Source organism: Vulpes vulpes, chromosome 5 (assembly GCF_048418805.1).
Source record: "Vulpes vulpes isolate BD-2025 chromosome 5, VulVul3, whole genome shotgun sequence".
Lineage (NCBI taxonomy): Eukaryota > Metazoa > Chordata > Mammalia > Carnivora > Canidae > Vulpes > Vulpes vulpes.
In genome coordinates this window covers 38,712,866-38,732,269 of record NC_132784.1, presented here as the reverse complement: position 1 = coordinate 38,732,269, position 19,404 = coordinate 38,712,866, and the positions used below count along the sequence as shown (strand labels likewise).

At 41.0% G+C, this 19,404-nt stretch overlaps 1 protein-coding gene across 50 annotated transcripts in view; it reads left to right on the top strand.

The window, feature by feature from the left end:
• Positions 1 to 19,404, top strand: part of TCF4 (transcription factor 4) — a 354,790-nt gene that overhangs the window by 324,771 nt on the left and 10,615 nt on the right. For 34 of the 50 annotated variants that reach the window (XM_072757926.1, XM_072757915.1, XM_072757923.1 and 31 more), the window contains 2 exons: positions 416 to 492; positions 3,225 to 3,428. In XM_072757926.1, the coding sequence (XP_072614027.1) occupies positions 416 to 492; positions 3,225 to 3,428 (281 nt within the window). The remainder of the gene's footprint in view (positions 1 to 415; positions 493 to 3,224; positions 3,429 to 19,404) is intronic. The other 16 variants (XM_072757919.1, XM_025997652.2, XM_072757906.1 and 13 more) reach the window with 1 other exon arrangement.

Genomic DNA, 19,404 nt, shown 5'->3' with positions numbered 1-19,404 from the left:
AGGTCATTTTGAAAACAAGTAGCAATGCCGTCCTTCATTGTGAGAGAATTTTGGTTCTCTCTGCAAACTGGCCTTGCACAAAGATATGATGGAATCCCCCTTTGCATTCTTAGAAGTGCCTTGACTACATAGTGATCTCTTTTCTGCAGTAGGAACCCTTCTCTAGCTAAAATTCAGAACCAATTACATGTTCCCTTTTAGGAGGAAGCCTGAGAGAATTCTGAGTCCCCGTCAAGTTTGAAATAGAAAATGTTTCTTTCTTGTCCCAGAATTCTTGTATGGGAGGTTTACATGTATTTATCTTAATTTTCCAAAGGAAAATCAGCATCGCGATTTCTAAAAGAACTGTTTAAAATATCTGCGAGATTGTTTTCAGATCATATAGATTTCATTGGAATCTCCATTTTAATACCAGCAGGCACAGCTGTTTGGTCTAGAAACGGAGGACAGGCCTCATCATCTCCTAATTATGAAGGACCCTTACACTCTTTGGTAAGCCTCATCTGCTAATCTCTCCTCTAGCCATTTTGTGACCGTGTTCTTCTTTTTTGCACCTAGTTACACTTTCTGAGATGCTTATCTCACTAACAGAAACTTCAGATTGGTGTTTAGCGCACAAATTTGTTAGAGTCAGAGCTATTAGACTCTATTTGTTCCTGTTTGTAGATTATACCCCAGACACTACTACACTGTAAAGCCCCAGGGCTCCAAATACCTAGGTAAGAGATTAAAAATCCTGGAAAGATAGCAGCATCCATCCCATCTTTGGGAAGGATCCCTGGCAATGAGTTAATGATTTCCTGATACAAGAGTGCTGGAGTTCCAGCCAAGCTGCGTGGCTGGAACACTTGAAGATTCAATATACCTCTGCTTTTCTTTCCAGAGTGGCAGGCTTATAGGAGTTCTCCTCTTGACCTCTGAATACGAAGCCTACTATCTGTTTCCCCATTCACTCTGGTTCTTCTAGAACTCTAGTAACATCACTAAATGTCTGCTCTTCCAGGAGCCAGTAGCTGAAATTTTCCATGGGTTTAATTAATATTATAAATGCTCTCGTGATGATTCAGTGTCTGACACTCTAGGCTTTGTCAACTCATGGTGGATGTGGCTGGCAGTGTGCATGAAATCACGCCACTCTGAGCCGCCTTTGGTCTGGGTATGAATCAAACGGGGAGAAGTAGCAACAAGGAACTCTTAAGTCCTTCAGGGGTGGGTTTCCCTCTTTTCATCCATATTTTGAGATAGAACATGGAAGAGACCTTGACTCATCCATCTATCTAATTGAATGACTTGTCAGCAGCTCAGAATTTCCTTTCTTCCCTTTTGGTGGCTTACTGTTTAAATTAAGGAAAATCTAAAAATGGATGTACTAAAGTAGGTGTCTCCCTTGGTTGTGGTCTTCCTTGGCATAGTGTGGGATCATCCAGCTATGCATCTGAGCCATTAAAGGCAACCAGAGGGAAGACAACGTATACACTAGTGCCTTGCCTACGTTAACTAAGTAATCCGCAGCCCACACCCATGTAATCCACAGTTGTCCTAAGTGTTTACCTGCATCAATTATTCTCTGGAACCCATGTATCAAAACTAGGTCATGTCCCACTATAGAACCGTACAGACTCGGTTCATAGTTATGAACTAGAACTCAGTTCTCTGAATACTCAGCGCTCACAAGGGGACTCACAAACAGAAACTGCTCTCTCCACCAGGAAGCTGTGAGCCAGAAGGGGTGATAGGCACACACATTACTTCTTTTCAGTGCTCACATTCACACTTGGAAGTGTGTATTATTCCCATTTCTATAAATTATAATGTATAGACTCGAAGTTTCGCACCTTTTCAAAGATTGCATCAGTAACAGCTAGGAGCTTAGGGGAGACCCCCTAACAACAAAGCCCACCAAATCAGAACGTTTTCTATACTGTAGACTTGACTGTATTAGGCACACATTCCTTTTGTCGGTATAGAAAATTAGAAATGTTTTTTACTCATGCAGTAGAGCTCATACATCTGTTTGCACAGCCCGTTGGAAATCGAAGGAGGTTGTAGCATGATCTAGTACAGAGAGGCACTAGATCTGAAGTCCAGAGACTTCGATTCAACCCTGACTGTACCATTTCCTGGCGCTGTGACACCGAGTAACTAATACTTCATTTCTTTGAGCCTGATTTGCACATCTATATGGTAGGGATTTAATGTCTTCCCTGCTTGCCTTACACATGGAGAATGAAGAGCCAGTGAAATAGCATGTTTTAAAATGCACACGGCAGAGGGGTATGCAGATGTTTACTGGCTATCATGGGTCATACTGAAAAAAGTGAATACACACCTATGTGTGCTTTTTCTTCATCAAAAACTATAGTCTAGGCCTTCTCTAGTTGAAGAAAACTGGATCCCACTGGCAGGAATGAAAAAAAAAGTTCAGTTGGTTTTGAATTGTATAATTTAATTATATAAGGTAGTGAATTTTATACAGAGTAAGGGCTTTGGAATCAACTGGAGGGCCCTGGTGAACAATTAATTCACATCTTTGTGATTCTTCAGTCTTGAAATCTCATACCACTTGGGTTGACAGAGTTTTTGTAATGTTTTTTTCTGTGTCCATTTTGAGTTCCCACTCCCCTCTACACACACACACACACACACACACACACACACACACACACAAGGGCTGGTAATAACAGATAGAAAGCAAGAAGCACTGGTAAAAATAGATAGTACGCAATAAGAAATTATAGTCTGTATGCATTTACCTGTCCTTGACTTCATAATTAGCGCTGCAGAGGAGATGGACATATGCCTCAAAGAAAATAATTTGACTATAAATACATCATCTTTCCATTGTTAATCTGTTGAAATCTTTAACCAATGACTGCTAGAATGTTTCTCAAATTGTATAGATACAAAAAAAATTTTTTGTAAAGTAAATCTAAATTCTCTTTCAAGCAATGTACTATGGCATATGTACATTATAATGTCCTGAAAGAATTACAAAATATACTTTGTTCATGAAAAATAACACTATGATAAACCATTAACATTTTTCACTACTTTCCTGGGAAGGTCACTGTTTATTTTTTATTATTGGCTCATGGAAATAAGTTTTATTGGAAGCATACATTCAGAAACCCAAAGTGTGATTTGTGTCAACTCACATTTTACTTCTATAACCTACGCATGCATTTCAAACTAAATCAAATTTCACATCATTTATTAACCAACAGCAAAGCCGAATTGAAGATCGCTTAGAAAGACTGGATGATGCTATTCACGTTCTCCGGAATCATGCAGTGGGCCCATCCACAGCTATGCCGGGTGGTCATGGGGACATGCATGGAATCATTGGACCTTCTCATAATGGAGCGATGGGTGGTCTGGGCTCAGGGTATGGAACCGGTCTTCTTTCAGCCAACAGACATTCACTCATGGTAAGTGATGAAATTTGGAGACTCTTTAGTTACGGTATAGAATTAGAATTTCAAGTATAAATACTACTGCTCCTGCTTTTTTTCTTTTTTAAACAGCTTTATTGAGATATAATTCACTTACCTGCTGTTCATCCACTTAAAGTTTACAATTCCATGTTTTTGAGAATGTTCATGGGATTATGCAACCATCACCGCAGTCTAAGTTTAGAACATTTTATCGCCTGCAAAAAAGAAAAGAAATCCCCATGCCAGCAGTAGTTACTCTCCGATCTTCCCTCTCCCTGGACGTTGGCAACAAATAATGTGTTCTGTCTCTATAATTTGCCTATCGATATTTCTTAACACTGAAATCGTACAGTATGTGATGGTCTTTTCCAACTCACTGGCTTCTTTCAGCCAGTGTGATGCTTCAGGTTTTATACATATCTCATCCTGTATCAGAGCGTCATTCCTTTTTATTGCCAAAAAAGATTCCCTCATGTAGGGATCCGTTATATTTATCCATGCACCAGGTGGTGGATATTTGGGTTATTTTTGCTCTTTGGCAATTAGGAATAATGCTCCTATGAACATTCACGTACAAGTCTTTGGGTGGCAATGTGTTTTCATATTACTTGACTGTATAACTTGGAGGACATCCCTGGGTCATTGCTGGTGTTTTTAAAGTCTTCATCTTAATGATGTCATCTAGAGGGCTCAACTTTTGTACGTTTTACAGTATTGGCATTTCAGATACGAATAGTTTGAAATTTTTTATTATTATCAAAGAATCCAAATCAATGTCTTTTGAATGTGGGAGGTAGAACTATGTGTTGTGTTTATCTGTCTAAATATATGGTGTGGGACTCTGTGATTTAAGGATATAGTAGTTTATCACTGCCTGTTTATGAGTGTTTGTTTAAATAATATTTAAGCAGATTTGTCCGTATGAGAACTGGAATGTCAGCTCTGCCCATTGCTTTTAGAAACCATTGGGAAATGCATCCTCCTTTTATGGATGATTATGAAAGTTCAGAATCTTCTCTTTTTTTTAAGATTTATTTATCTATTAGAGAGCACTAGTGTGTGGGGAGGGCAGAGGGAGAGGGAGAGAGAAACCCCAGCAGACCCTGTGCTGAGCGTGGAGCTCAATGTGGGACTTGATCTCAAGACTCTGAGATCACGACCTGAGCTGAACCCAAGAGTTGGAGGCTTAACTGACTGAGCCACCCAGTTACTGTAGTCGTCAGAATCTTCTTAACAAAATGTTAATTGATGACCATAAGGTGACTGACTGGGCAGAGAATTTACTGCTAATTAATGATTCCGTGTATTCCACTTCTTATAAACTCCTTCCTGATCAATGAACACTGTAGTGTCCTGTTTTATATCTTGTAGGCTCTTAAATAGTTGCTTGGATGAAGGTCCATCTTCTGTTACCAATGTAGCATCTCTTGTCTACTGATGATTCCAAGAGGAGAGTGCAAAATAAGCACAGGTTATTCTGAGGCTTGTTAAGTTCTTGCTCAGTAGGATTCTTCTGTCCTCCTTTCAGTTTTTCTTAATAAAAGACTAAGATTGAGAGGACCATCCTGAGCGGTGTATCATGGAAACCTGCAACCAATTTGAAACCAAAAATACTGGTTTATAAATAGAAGCAATGAACTCACTTCTAAAACGTGGAAAGATATTTCTGAATGCCAAAGCTAAATCTTTTTTTTTCTCTTTTGCTTTTCCTTGACCTCTATCCTAAAAATTCATCATTGAGTAAAAATTGTTTGTCTATTCATGGCAGTTGCTAAGAGTTTACAAAAGGAAAATCTAGATTTTAATTTAGCTTGGCCTCAGGTAATGTGTTAAATACACTTGGGATGCATATAATATGAGGTTTTAGTTTGTACAGCTCTTTTCTTTTTAAACTACAATGTTTAAACAATACTGCTTTTAATTAAGAAATCTGGCTTTATTAAAAGCCAGATCTGTGACTTATAACCATTTCTCTATATCTGCTCTCAATCAAGAGAAAAATAGTTTAATTTCTGTAGCTGTGTTCGTTTTGCATATGTTAAACGGATGCAGTGTACACCCAGGGCACATTGCTTCAGAGACAGTTTTTTCCATAAATATGTAACGTTTGCTCTTAAATACCAGATGTAGGTTAAGTGGTTCTTTAAAATAACAAACTATACATAGAGATGCTTTGGGGGACTGTGTGACCTTTGGGTTGCCTCCCCCTTGAGTCTGATTCAAAGGTGGGATAGGATGAAGGGACTAGAACCGTCTCTGGAGAGGGGAAGTTGGCCTGACCTGGCTGGAGGGGAAGGGGAGATAATGCAGTGGAGCAATAGGAAAAGGGAAATAATCTGCCAATATTGCCCAGAAACATTTCTGATTTGGTTTTGAAAAGGCTCTGCAGAAGCCATAAAGCTGCTAGTTTTGCTGAGGAGGGAAAGTTCCCCGTTCACTCCTCTGAAGGCACTTCTAATCCAGTCAGGGATGACCGCACAGCCAACCAGGTGAGGAGTAGCTCCAGAGATGCAGCGTGGCCACAGCCTGCTGCCCTTTCAACCAGCGGAGGCCCTGCCGTCCTTCTCCTTTCTTCTCACAAAGACCCAGCAGGTCCACAAGGGTCTGAGCTCCCCAGCCTGAAACTCCCCAACGTGTGTGAAAGAGATCGGATTGTCATTTCTTTTCCTTGCGCAAACTGGTATGAATTTTCAAACAAAAACATCAGAACAAAGGAAATAGTTTTTGAATTTAGTCAGTCTGAAGTTAGCCTTTGACCATTTGATACATTCCACAATAAAAAGGAAGTTGAAGGGGAAGAGAAAAAAAAAAACCCCACCCCCCCCCTTGCCCCGAACAACAACAACAAAAAAAGTATCAAGGAGGATACTGGTAATGTTTTCCACATTTGAATTTTAATACATGAAACAGGCTATAAAACCTTGGCCAGCTGCAGTAAATAAAGTAGCAGTGGGAGGTAAGGACCGGAAACCTCACTACAGAGAACACTGGTGGGTGTTTCTTTCCAGCTACACACCTTCGTTCCTGGTCCTGGAGCAGAAGCCACTTAGAGGGACTGAAGACCCATCCCAGGGCTAGGCTTGTTCTGAGCAAATCTCCTTTGTGAGTCCCCTTAATAATGCCTCCTGATTAAAGAATAGACAGCTTTGAATCCTCTTGACCTCCATCCTCTTCTCGCTTCCTCCCCGCCTTCCGAAAATCAAAACAAAATGGCTTGATAACTTGGAAGATGATAGAAGCATTTCTTTTCTGCAGCAGCTTGAAATCGTGGTGGGGAGAACTGGTTCTGCCTCGGCTGTTATGTTATCTCATTTAATTGCTAACATATTGTACTTAGCTTTTGATTCATAAAATGTTTTCCTTGGAGTTCTGAAGTAGGTCTTCAGTGATTTACTAAGTATTAGTGTAATGAAAGGGATTTCTTTCCCAGCAGCATGGCTCATAATGCTAGCGTGAATGTCGTAGACTTGCAGGCTTTCTAGACGATATGTGGCCATGCTCTTTCCTGCCCAGAAACCTTCACTAGCTTTCCATTATCTACAAAATAAAGACCAGTTTCTTAATCCAGTTGATTAAGCCCCTTTACCATTTACCAAAAGCCTTATGCTTAGCTAGTCCAACATGCAGAATTTCTTCCATTCAGACCAGTCTGTGCATATTACAGCACTTGCCCTGGACGTCCTTGTTAAGTAGTTCTTTTGTGTCTGTTGGGCTTGGCCTGCCCTGCGCACTTCTCTCCGCCCATCTCATTCCCACCACCCTCAAAGCTCTGGCTCGAATCCTTCCTCTTCCAGGAAGCCTTCCCTTGCTGCTTCCACCTGTGATAGTCTGTTTTCTTTTCTACTTTCCAGAGCTCTGTGAATCATAGTGTTGGCTACATAAAAATATCTACCCAGTCTTGCAAAACTATATACCTTTTGTAGGCATGACTTTTGCCTTACCCCCTATATTGTAACTTCCTTGAGTACCCCCCCTACACACACACACACACACACACACACACCAGTGACACACACACACACACACACACACACACACACACACACCAGTGAATAAATCGTCAGTCAGAATGGGAGAAAGGAAACTGCTATTTTCTGACTGCCAGACAAGTCGCCAGCCCCTCTGCTAGGTGCTCCGTGAACATTATCTCAGGAGGTCTTCAAAGGAGCCCTCTGAGGATGATGGTGATGTCCATTTTAGGCATTGGTCAAATGGGCCTAACTAGGTTTGAGGAGGCGCAAGTCATGAAGCCAGCTTTCAACTCAGGTACAATGCCTTCGTGTTCCACGCTCTTTGTTTACTACCACTAGCATTCCCCAGAGATTAGCTTTAGGTGCACCTTTTCAGAACTAATCTTAGGGAGGTAAGAGCTCGTGATTTTCAAATCTTGTTAAATGCTCCTTGATGAAAGAGTCCTCAGCTATCTTGGGGCCAGGTGCCCAGGACAGCTCTCTACCCAAATGCAGAGGTAAAGAATTCCTCCCCCACCCCCAGTGTGGTGGTATGCTAGATTAAAACCCACATTGTCTACACACTTATTCTTAAGTCAGCATGTCTGTGCTAAGTGGCGAGAGGTGTACACTCTCCTTACTGGGGTCATGAAGTAGTAAATTTTAAATTATTTTTCTTACCAAAACCACCCACGTTTCCAACAGAGTCAAAGCAGAAATCTCTGAATGTGGGAGAATAAGGAAACAGGTGGGTTTATCACTAAGCTAATTACCCAGATATAACCGCACCCCATCCCGCCCCCACCCCGTACCTCAGATATCTCCATGCTTAATCCTGATATTAAATCATTAGGTTCTATAAATTATTGAAGTGAGTGTTTCAAAAATAATTCTCTCCAGTATTCACTCAGTATTCAGATCCACAGATGAGACCTGAAAGCAAGCCTTTCAGATGACCTAATCTCCTCTTTTAACTGAGTAAGAACCAAACCCACATCAAAAATATCTTCATGTGATTCTGTGTTTCTGATTACTTGTCAGTGGACTCAGCAGCAGTGAAGCGATCATTTAGCTAAAAATCTCCTTTATTGTTAATATATAGTATCCATGTGGTTCTCAGGCCTTTTTTGCTTAAAGTCCATTTATTCATTTCCAAAAACATTGATCAAGTGATTACCAAATGCCAGGCTCTGTGCTAACACATGGTCTCTGCTCTTAAAGGGTTCGCAGTTTAGTAGAAAAGGACACATATTTGAAAACACATTGTTATAGCAATATAGCAAGCCCCACCAGAGAGCAGGGACTTAGCTCTGCTACCTGGGAGGAAAGAGTGCCATTGTCACTTGGCAGAAGAGTAGTGATCTCCTGAGGATCTGGTTGCTCTAGCTCACTTCCTGGAGGAGCCCTGTAGAACTCCCCATCCACATGCATCCTCCACAGCATTCCTGAGACCCCTTCCTAGAACCCCCCCCCCCCGGAGGGGGGGATGCAGCACACATTTCAGAAACCGTGCATTTCAACTTGAAATAGAGAGAGAAAAAAAAAAAAAGAAATAGAGAGGAAGGAAAGGAAGGAAGGAAGGAAGGAAGGAAGGAAGGAAGGAAGGAAAGAAAGAAAGAAAGAAAGAAAGAAAGAAAGAAAGAAAGAAAAGAGAAAGAAAGAAAGAAAAAGGAAGGAAGGAAGAAAGGAAGGAAGGATTGGCTTATATCTAAAAGCCCAGTTTCCCTCTGTTCATAACATTTTTAATTGGGGTTAAAAAGAATTTATCAGAAAAAAATTCAGTACATGATAAAGCACCTTTTTTCTCTTTACCTAACATTTGAACATATAAGAACTTTTACCACACAGGGCCTCATAAGAAAACAGCTTAGTTTTGCTTTCATAGTTTTTAAGAGTTAGGACCGTTGAATTTTAGGTTCTAAAAGCACCCCAGAAGTCATTTCGCCTGTGCCCCTTATTTTACTGGCGAAGACCAAGGCCCAGAAAGGGGAAGTGACCCAAGCATGGACGCCCACTAGTTAATGGCCAAACTAGGATAGAAACCAGACAAGCCAGCAAAGGAGAGCAGTCCTCTTTGTACTGAATACCACACCGCCGCAGTGAACTTCCTCTCTAACCCAGTACCATAGCAATTTCAAAACTGTGGCTGATACTACGAACCTTTTCATTACTGACTGAAACTAATGAAACCCAAGAAAAAACTATTTTTGTTTTTTATTGAAGTCTAATTAACATACAGTGTTATCTTAGTTTTAAACATATAACATAGTGATTCAACAATTTTGTGCGTACTCAATACTCACCATGATAGAAACCCAAGGCACTTCCACAGTTGCCCCCTTGGCTTCATGCAACAGGAGAGGGTCATGGGCAGGGATGTGTTATCTCATGTGGCATTAACTGGTAAATATAGTCATGAGAGTGGCAGAAGTCAGAAAATTCCAGGGAAGGTCTGACCCATAGAGACTTTGTTGTCTTCAGTCTTGCTCCTCTTACCTTTTCACAAATTTTGACTCCATAAAGTTTTGTAGATAATCTGAGCAGATGCTGCATTTCTAAGCAATTACTACCGTAGAATCTCCGGGATCTTAGCTATCCTCTCTATCCAAATCCCCCTAAAATCCCCTGCAACGCAGTCAACAAGCCTCTATCAGCCCCCTTCCTCCAAGGATAAATAGCTCTAAATGACCGTAAAGCGCATTTCTATCAAACGTTGGAAAACTCTTCTTTATGTCCGGCCCAAATTTACTTCTTTGTGCAATACTCATTTTTCTGGTCACTGAAGTTTACCCCTAAGTCAACCCAACAAATACTTTAGGAACCTAACAGTTCTTTGAAAACAGTCTATTCAGTCCCCTCCCCCCTGGGCCGGATATTTATATCTTCAAATATTTACCCCCCACCATGAAAGTTTTGATTTTATGACTTTCCAGCGTGTTCCCCCTAGTTTAAAAGGAATGCTTTCTTTTTCAAGGACCTTTGAGCATGTCGAATCTCAGACTGAACATAGTGCTCAAGGAATCATCAGGGTGGACTAGGGTGGATCTACTACCAAACTCATTCAATGATTTGTATTTTCATTTAAAGGCCTTTTTGAAGATGACTTCATCATCTTGCTAGCAAATATTGAACTTATAATCAGCTGAAATCCATAAGTCGTACATATCTCAACTACCCTTGTATACTTTGTGTTGTACCATTACAAAACTTCATGTTATGCCTTTGTGGGGTTTTGTTGTTTTGCTGTTTTTCGTTGCCTTTGAATTTCAGACTGCAATCGAAAGGTCTCCTGTAGGTCCTCATTCGGTGACATACGCTGCAGCTCTGTCGTGGGTAAATTTGATGGGTGCTATTATTGCCCTTAGCAAAGCCATGAACAAAAATGTTAACTAGGGGAGGGTGCGGAGCAGAAGGCCTGAGGTTCCTGCTACAGACATTCTCTTGACACTTACATCGTCCCCTGCCTTTGGGTTTAATATTTCAACCAGTAACGTTCAACTAATTTTGCTCTCCTGCTCTCCACCTTCTCTCATTTTGACCTTAGCATTATCACAAGACACCCGACGTGTGGCATTCCCACGAATGAGGAAGTGAGGTTTGTCCACAAAAACTTGTTCTTCTTGGACCAAATTGGGTTTGAGAAGTCATTGCCTCTCTCTCACGGCACTTCGAAACTATCTTTTAAATAGCCTGTTATAGATTTCACTCAAGATCTTAGTCATCTCCATCATCTTTCCATAGCTACTATATAGAAACCCATATAGGCTTCTCTCTTTGATTAGGCTATTTGCCTATCTATAGAGTTTCACCATCTACCCTAATGTCCACAATGATCAGTCTCAACTGAAGGTTTTTTTTTTTTTAAATCTATATCAATTTTGTACCTTATTTTAAGAAAACTTAAGGGGAAAAAAAAGAAGAAAAAGAACTTGAAGAAATTCTTTTTATTTTCTAAAACTTTTCTTAGCGTTTGGAGATATTCTTGGCATCAAACCTATATAAGCTTAAGGTATACAACTTGATGATTTAATGCATTTATATATTGCAAAATGATGACCACAGTATGATTAGTGGACACCTCCATCCTCTCACATAATTACCTTTTCCTGTGCGCCTGGTGATAACTGTTTTTAAAGATCTACTCTTAACAACTTCCAAATCTATAATGAAGTATTGTTTGTTACTGTCCCCATGTTGTACATTCGATCCCAGGATCTACTCATGTTACAGCTACAAGGGTGTACCCTTTGGTCAACATCTCCCCATATCAGCCAGGTACCACCATTCTACTATTCTCTTATTTATTTGAGTTCCTTTTTTTTTTTTTTTTAAGATTCTACACATACCATATGAGGACATACAGTATTTGTCTTTTTCTGTCTGACTTAAATTCTTTTAACCATGGGTTAGGTACAGCACCTTCAGAAAGGTAGAGCTCACCATTTGACACTCGGTATTTCTGCCTTAACTTATACAAAAGTCAAAAGGTTTTAAATACAACCACTTACGCTCCATGAACAACCCCTGAGAGTAGTGGTTAGGACATGATGCGTGCCCAGATCCCACAGCAGCGGGTCCAAACTGGGTATATCCCCTTTTTCCCCCCGCCCTCCTCCCCAATACCTCTTTTACTCAAAACAGGCCCTCTGACCTGGAAACAAAATGGTCGGTCTGCGTTGGACCATCAAACCCCAAAGACTCCCTTTTTCCGCTTTAGGATAAAGCAAGCCTAGTTCCCTAATTTTTTCCCCTAAAGTATGTGTTTTGCACCCTAGTGTCATGAACTTTAAATAAATTTAAAAAACTGGTTGTTTTCCCCACTTTTAAAATATAAAAACACGTTTAAAAGAGACTCTTCAGCCCCATCATATTTTTACTTTGCTTTCTTCTAAAATAATAGAGGAAAAGGAAGGTAAATGCTTTTTTTAATTCTTTTATTTTTTTAGGTAAATGCTTTTAATAGCATAGTCATTGTCATATTTTTTATTGAACCTTTACTAGGGACAAGGACATAATGCTAAACCATGCATGGTTTAGAAAAGGCACAGCCCTTGCATTTTAAAAAGGTGGTATTACTACCCTTGTTTTCTCAAGAAAGCAGATTTTCTGGGGGAAAGATAATAATTGTATATATCAGAAACTACACAGATGTTCATTCCTTCGTCCTCTGTCTTCTGTGCTTGAGATCCTTTGAAGGTTACAAAATGTGCACGAGACTCTCTGACCCTATAGGCCTTTGACTCCGGGAGGGTGATAACAGGGGTCTGTGCCCAACTGTAATACAAGGTGGAATTATGAAGTGACTTAAGAAACAGTTCAGAGAAGAAGGAATGTTGTCCAGCCTTAGGAAACACCTAGGAAAAGCTCCTAGGAAAAGGTGTCATTGAGCCCATGTTAGCATCCGTGTAGGATTTCAGCATTAGAGACAGGCTAGAAGCAGCGTTGCACAGAACTATCAAATAAAGTGATTAAAAACATATGCAGCAAATAAAGGATCTTATGTGCCTGAATTTTCTGATGATACCAGGCCCTGCAGCACCAGCCAGGCCGCGTTGGGTGGAAAGCCCCTCCTGGAAGCACGGCAGCTCCAACAATTGGCTCAAATATTTCACATGAGAGTCCACAGGAAGAGCAAGTTTTCATGTATATTTTTTTACATCCAAATTAAATTAACTCATGGAATTTTCCACCCTTAGGAATTAAAGTAGCAGCTCATGAAGTAATTCAGTTATGTCATTCATACCAAAACAGAAAATTCTGGAGCAACTTGGCACTGTTTAAAAGCCAAGACTAGGCCTTGGCCATTTTATATATTTTTTTTTAAATCTGTGGTCGTGGTGTTATTTTAACTTTTATTGTGGCTGTAAATTTTTCGAATCAAAAGTATCTTAATTGCTTAGAAAATAGAAGTGTAAAATGGGTTCAAAATAAGAAGAGGGTTTAGGCAAAGCAGCTTTAAGAGTGCAAACCTAAAAAAAAAAAATCAAAAAATTAAAAAAAGCTTGAACATCGCATTTCTGAAACACGAGAACTCTACCTAATTGGCTGACATTCACAGTTGTGCATAATTATAGCTTCCTCTCCATCCATAAATCATCTTAAACTATAAAGTTGAGTTTAAGCAAAAGATCTGTCCAATATTAGTTAAATGACATCTTTGGGGAAGCACTGTCCTGATACAATAACCACGTTCATTTTGAAGCCATTAATTGGACACACCGTCAAGACCCAGGGTATTGAGTTTCCACGTTTTAATTTCACGTTTGCCTTCTCCCTGGCTTCTGCACACGGACGGGTCTCGTTTGGAGCTGAAAGTGTGTGAAAGTTATTGGGGAATGGTAGTCTCTGGGTAATGTTTCTGTGAGCTGCCCAGATTCTTCCCCCTGTAGTCTAGATGGGAAACAGCTGGTTTTTGTTTAAAAAGCTGTTTTGCAAAATGTCTGAATCTTGAGGTGTAGGACTGAGGTCACCAGTAAAGCAGGTGCTTGAGAACAAGTGACAATGACTCTGGGGGCCGGCTGGCCCTGTAACCTTCTGCAGGGGACTTCCTAGCAGAGGAACAGCGGGATGTTGGCCCCTGCGTGTAGTACACCAACACAGAGAGGTAAGTAATAGCATTAGTGATGCTGTTAGGAACCGAGTATCTTTGAACGTAGCCAGCCCTTGAGTGAATAATTAGCTCAGCCTGAAGGAAACCAAAATGGTTATTTCCCTTGCAAGGCTTCAAATACAAAGGTCCAAGACTTTAGCTTCTCTTAGATGTTATAAGTGCTTGAATTTCCTCTTTAAATACACCTGCAGTAAAAAGAACTACAATTTCAAATGAGTGTACTACCATAACCGAGGATGTCCTCCAAGTCTACGGATGCAGTTGAACGGCGAAAAGAAACCTGGGTTGGCAAGACCAGTACCAGGGCAGTTTTGAAGAAGACCAAGGAAGGAACATGTGGAATCACTAAAGTCCAGGGCACGTCAGATATCCACCAGTCTGAAGATGAAAGGAAACAACCTCCTCCCCTGGGAGCTGGAGGTTATTAGCAGCTGTTTATCCAGTCGGGAATAGAGATTAACATTGTGATTTTTTTTTTTTTTTTTGAGAACTAGAGGAGAATTTGTTTGGGAAGTTGGCTCTTCATATCAAGTCACTGAGCATTGCCAAAAAAAACTTCCTTTCTCAGAACTCATGTACGAGAGTTGAGCAATGTTATGATTCTCTGAGAATCTCTGGATTACCAAAAGTCTATCTCCATTAAATAGAACAGAAAAGGACAGAGAATCTGCCATCGACATGTTCCCTTGAACTCTTTCGATGGGAAACAAGCTGCTTACCTGTTGTCCAGCCTGCCTCTGGAGGGGGGTGCTCCTCCCTGCCCCCGCATTCCCCACTGTCCCCCATCTTAATCCTTCCCACTCTAAGGTATACCCAAATGGATTTTGTACATTTTACTCCTTCTTGTCAAATGCCTTTTCATGATATATGAGGAAGCTACTTAGTACCGTGTGGAGCTTCAGTCTCAAAACAAACAAACAAAAGAGTTGAATATTGGCATCCCCCCCCCCGATTTAATGCTACTCTTAATGTCATTTTCTTTTATTAAACCCTTTCTTTGGCTTTTGATCTTATTTATAGCAGAGCCACTGGTCATATGGAAACCATTATTGTATAGTTGGGAGATGAAAGACTTCACTGCAGTTAAATAAGAATGAGTCGTTTGGGCCAATAATACATACATATAGTGAGGTACCATTTGTGTCCAAAATGCCCTGTTTTGTTCACTTTGTAGTAAAGCCTGTGAGGTTTACAAAGGGCTTTACTAAAATCTGCTTTTTGTCCAAACTATGTAGTCTGACAACATGAAAACACATTAATATGCAGTCCTTAGCTGCTTCTTCATATAGATTTAATATCAAAATAATGCCACTTCTTGATGTAAAAATAGAAACTTTGATTTAGACTTGAGATGTTATCTCATTGATGTTAAATGTCAGTTTTTTTAAAAAAATCTAAATAATTTATATCAAAAACCTACACATCTTTCAAAGCCTATCTAAAATGCCACCTTCTTGAAGAAGTCCCTGGTTTCTCAGTTCGAGGGTTTCTTTCAAAGCCCATCCTTTAAAACCCCACATAACCCTGTACTCCTTCATGACATTCACTTTATTTTGTCATATATGCCTCCACCACCATTAGGTTCTAAATATTATTAAGTAATAGATGTATCTTTTATTATTTCTCCTGCAAACACCTAAATAGTGCCTTGTGCATAGCAGACATCTCAAAGGCATTTGTTGAGTTAAACAAAATGTTTATTTTTTTTAGAGAAACGCGCAAAATATGTACTTGACAATATCAAAAGGTTCAGATTCTGGAAATAGCCTCACACATACTTGCCACTTGCGTCATCACCGTTCATGAAGCATCTAATTGCACATTCTGATATTACAGTTCTATACAATGACCTATGCACCCAGTCCTTGCCCTTGGGATGCTTACATCTCAAGACAAATATAGGCTTTATCAAAGGCAGCAAAACAGAAGCATTGAAGTGTATGCCCTGCCCTATTTGCATGGCCCTTGAGTGGGTACTGGTGAGGGTGTCCATAATGAACAGTTGGGGGAGAGCCCTGTCCAGGCCTGGCAAGGTGGTGAGACTTCTGGAGACCCGGACGGTCGATGAGGAGTGCAAATAAGGGGATCTGTGGGACTAATAAAAGAGAAGTGGTTGGTGAGTTGTGCAGAGGAAACCAGCTCTGGGAGGCAGAGCTGAGAGGGCTTGGCTCAAGAGCCTTGCTGATATGGGAGTGAATGCAGCCCTTGGGAAACCCTGAGTGGGTTGAAGTGAACTGAAGTCAGAGATTAAGGAACTTGGTAACAGGAGGGAACTGGAATGGTCTTCTGGTTTCCAGGTGAAGGACACAGATGCACAAGGTATCGATCTTAGGCTTGATCCATAGAACAATGAAAAGCTGTGCTGGAACCTTGACATGCAAGGGAACAGGTGACAGGCAGCAAATATAATATTCAAAAGGGGAAAGAATGTCTCATTAGTTTAGGCAAGCTTGTTACACTTCCACTTCCTTTCCAACTATTTTACAATAGGCATGTGTTACTTGGATGATAAGAAAGGCATTTAAAAAATAAAGGCCAGTTAGGTAAGGCTAAATCCCTAGTGGCGGACCTGCTGGGCTGGCTACAGAGCGCGTTGAGTGGAAGCCAGCCCCGTGGCTGTGCACCCTCACAGGTGTGTTTGTACTGCAGGATCCAGGACTCTATGAACACATCAAGTCTTTTCCTTCAGTCCAAACGAAAGAAGCTGTGTACAGATAATTGCAAACTTTCACCCGAATCTCTGTGATGGATAGACTTGGTCCACCAGGCATTGACTAGGTTTAGTTCCCTATAACTTATTTACTAACCTGCTTCCTGGAGCAGGAAGGGATGAAATGGACTCTGTGAGCCACCTGCTGAGGTTCTTACTTGGTGCATTGCGTCCAGTTATGGTTTCCACCATAGGAAACTAATGTAGAGAATTGGGGGCGGAGGGTGGAGATACAGAGGAGAGAAATGAAACAGTTTTAATAGATGGAACGTACGAGTTAAGAAAAAAAAAGATGAACTGAAATCAGATAACAGCCATTTGCATCTCTCGAATTAAATCACAGGGTCATTCATTTTAACCATTTTGGTGGACATTCAATGGGAGTTTCAGCCTAGCGGATCCCGTGACACATCAGAGCTGCCAAGTTGGGGTCATTTACATCATGCTTAAAATCCTCCTGAAAATGATTTTATCACCAAGAGAATAAGCAGTAAGGAATTACCTTAAATTTCAGGCAAAGCATAAGCGAAGCTGTGAGATTTCTGGGGGAGAAGACAGGTGCTCTCTAGAGGGAGGAAGCCTTCCCCCAATAAACCTCTCCCAGGAATCCAAACCCAAACAAAAGAATTGAATCCAGATCTGACTTTAGTGAAAAGTCCTTTAAATGTTTAATCACAGGAATCTTGGGAAAAAAAAAAAAAAAAAAAAAAGGTCGTCTGATAAGTTCTTAAACTGAGAAATATGGAAGTGATATTTGTGGTTGAAGAGTGGCCCAGCTGGCAGAGCTTTCTCGCACAAAGGACTTGGTTATCCGAGGTGGGTCTTGTTTTCCGCGGCCTCTGGGCGCCGCTGGCCCTGCTGCTCCTCGTGGGACGTGCCCCCGCGCCCTTCCCTGCACGTCGGGGTCCCCATCTGGGAGCCATTAGGGTCCGCAGGACCGCGCCCCACCTCCCTACAGGATGCAGTGGGGCCTAAGCGGTGTTTTGCCCATTTGTGAAAATCAGCTTGCCTTCGCCTAACGCGACGGAGGCCAGCGAGCTCCTTGAAACCGAAATCGGGCGCCCGGCAGCTGCCAGGTAGGGCCAGGTGGGCTCGGCCTCCGCCAGGTAGGGCCAGGTGGGCTGGGTCTCCGCGCGGGGTTCCCGGCCAGACAGCAGAGCTGCCTTCTGCGTCGATGGGTGTCTAATTACAGCGAGAACCCCTCAAGTTTTCTTTTGGGCTCATGGAAAAACAAGAAGAGAAAGAGAAGAGAGAAAAGTAAAAGCTACCAGGACTTTTTTTCTTTGTCCCATTTCCTTGTTTTGTTTCTTCTTTCTAAAAAACACCCATGTCAAAAGAAAAATTTGCAGCCGGCTGCCATGAATAACACCCTTTTCTTCTGCTACACCAAAAAGTTCCTGAGAGCCTATCGGGTCTTGTATCACTATCGCTTGGTCTAGAAATTGATGAGCAGTTTCCTAGAGTTCCCGCCCTATACTCTTTTAGGAGGATTATGGTAGAAGAGAAGGACCGAGGTCTGAAAGCTGGCTTTGAAGCAGTTATCTCTGGAGATAACATTAACAAGGATTGAATAACTGCCAAATGAAATTTAATACATTTTCCCATCCATGAAATAGGCCTCTTAAATACAACAGAATAATTACTTTCACAATACTCCCTGGAAACAAAGAGAGCAGAAACACTGAATGTCTTTTTTGTTTGTGGTGTTTGTTGGGAGCTCAAGGATCAGGATGAGGGTATTTACCAGGATGCTGCGCGCATCCTCACATTAAAACAGCCTTGCCAGCAGCCACCTAATTCGAAACTGCATGTCTTTTAAATCTGTTTATGTTGGAGGAGTTGTGGCAAATATTACATTTTATAATTTGGTTAGACATCTTGACCTTGGCCATGGTTGGTGAACTATGGTGGATTTTTTCCCCCTATGATAAAGAAAAATAAAATAGTTTCCATATCTATAGCTACACACACACACACACACACACACACACACAGGCGTATGTGTATGCACACTGTTGTAAACAAAAGCTCCAGGAAGTAAACACCTTTTGTCTCTTAACTCCGCTCCCATACACACACCTCAAACCAGATTGTTCGATGCTGTTATAAGTTTTCTGAGCCCAAATTCTATTTTAGTCTTCTTACTAGATGTTTGCCAAGTCACTTAACTATCTCTGACCTTAGCTCCTTAGCTTTCTTCTCTGTAAAATGGAGACTTCGGCTGACTTGGGTTCCAAGTCCCTCAGAACCTTTAAGTCTCTATAGTGTGAATGAAAAGTGCTCCAGATAAATATATCGATTATTTCCTTGGAAAGTAAGGTTATTTAAAATTATGTGGTGCTTACGTGATTCAGAAGAAGTAATGTATTTCTAACGGTATTTAATTCTTCCCACTGATAAATTAACACGAGAGAGTTTAAATTGCTGTCAGAACTTGAATATAACTTGACCGAGATAAAAAAATAATAATAACTTGACCGAGATGCAGGGTAACTTAGATATTTGTGCATAAGAACCATGATATGATAGCAGGATGTATGGGCAGAAGGGGCAGCCAAGCTTGGACTGCGTGGCCTTGCCTCCTCTTCTTTTGTAGCTCATTAGGCCAGTAATGGGGACACCTGACCCTAGAGTGGCCCATTCAAAGGATGGCCCATGTATGCTTCAAACTCATGATCTTGGCCTTCTGAACTCAGAAAC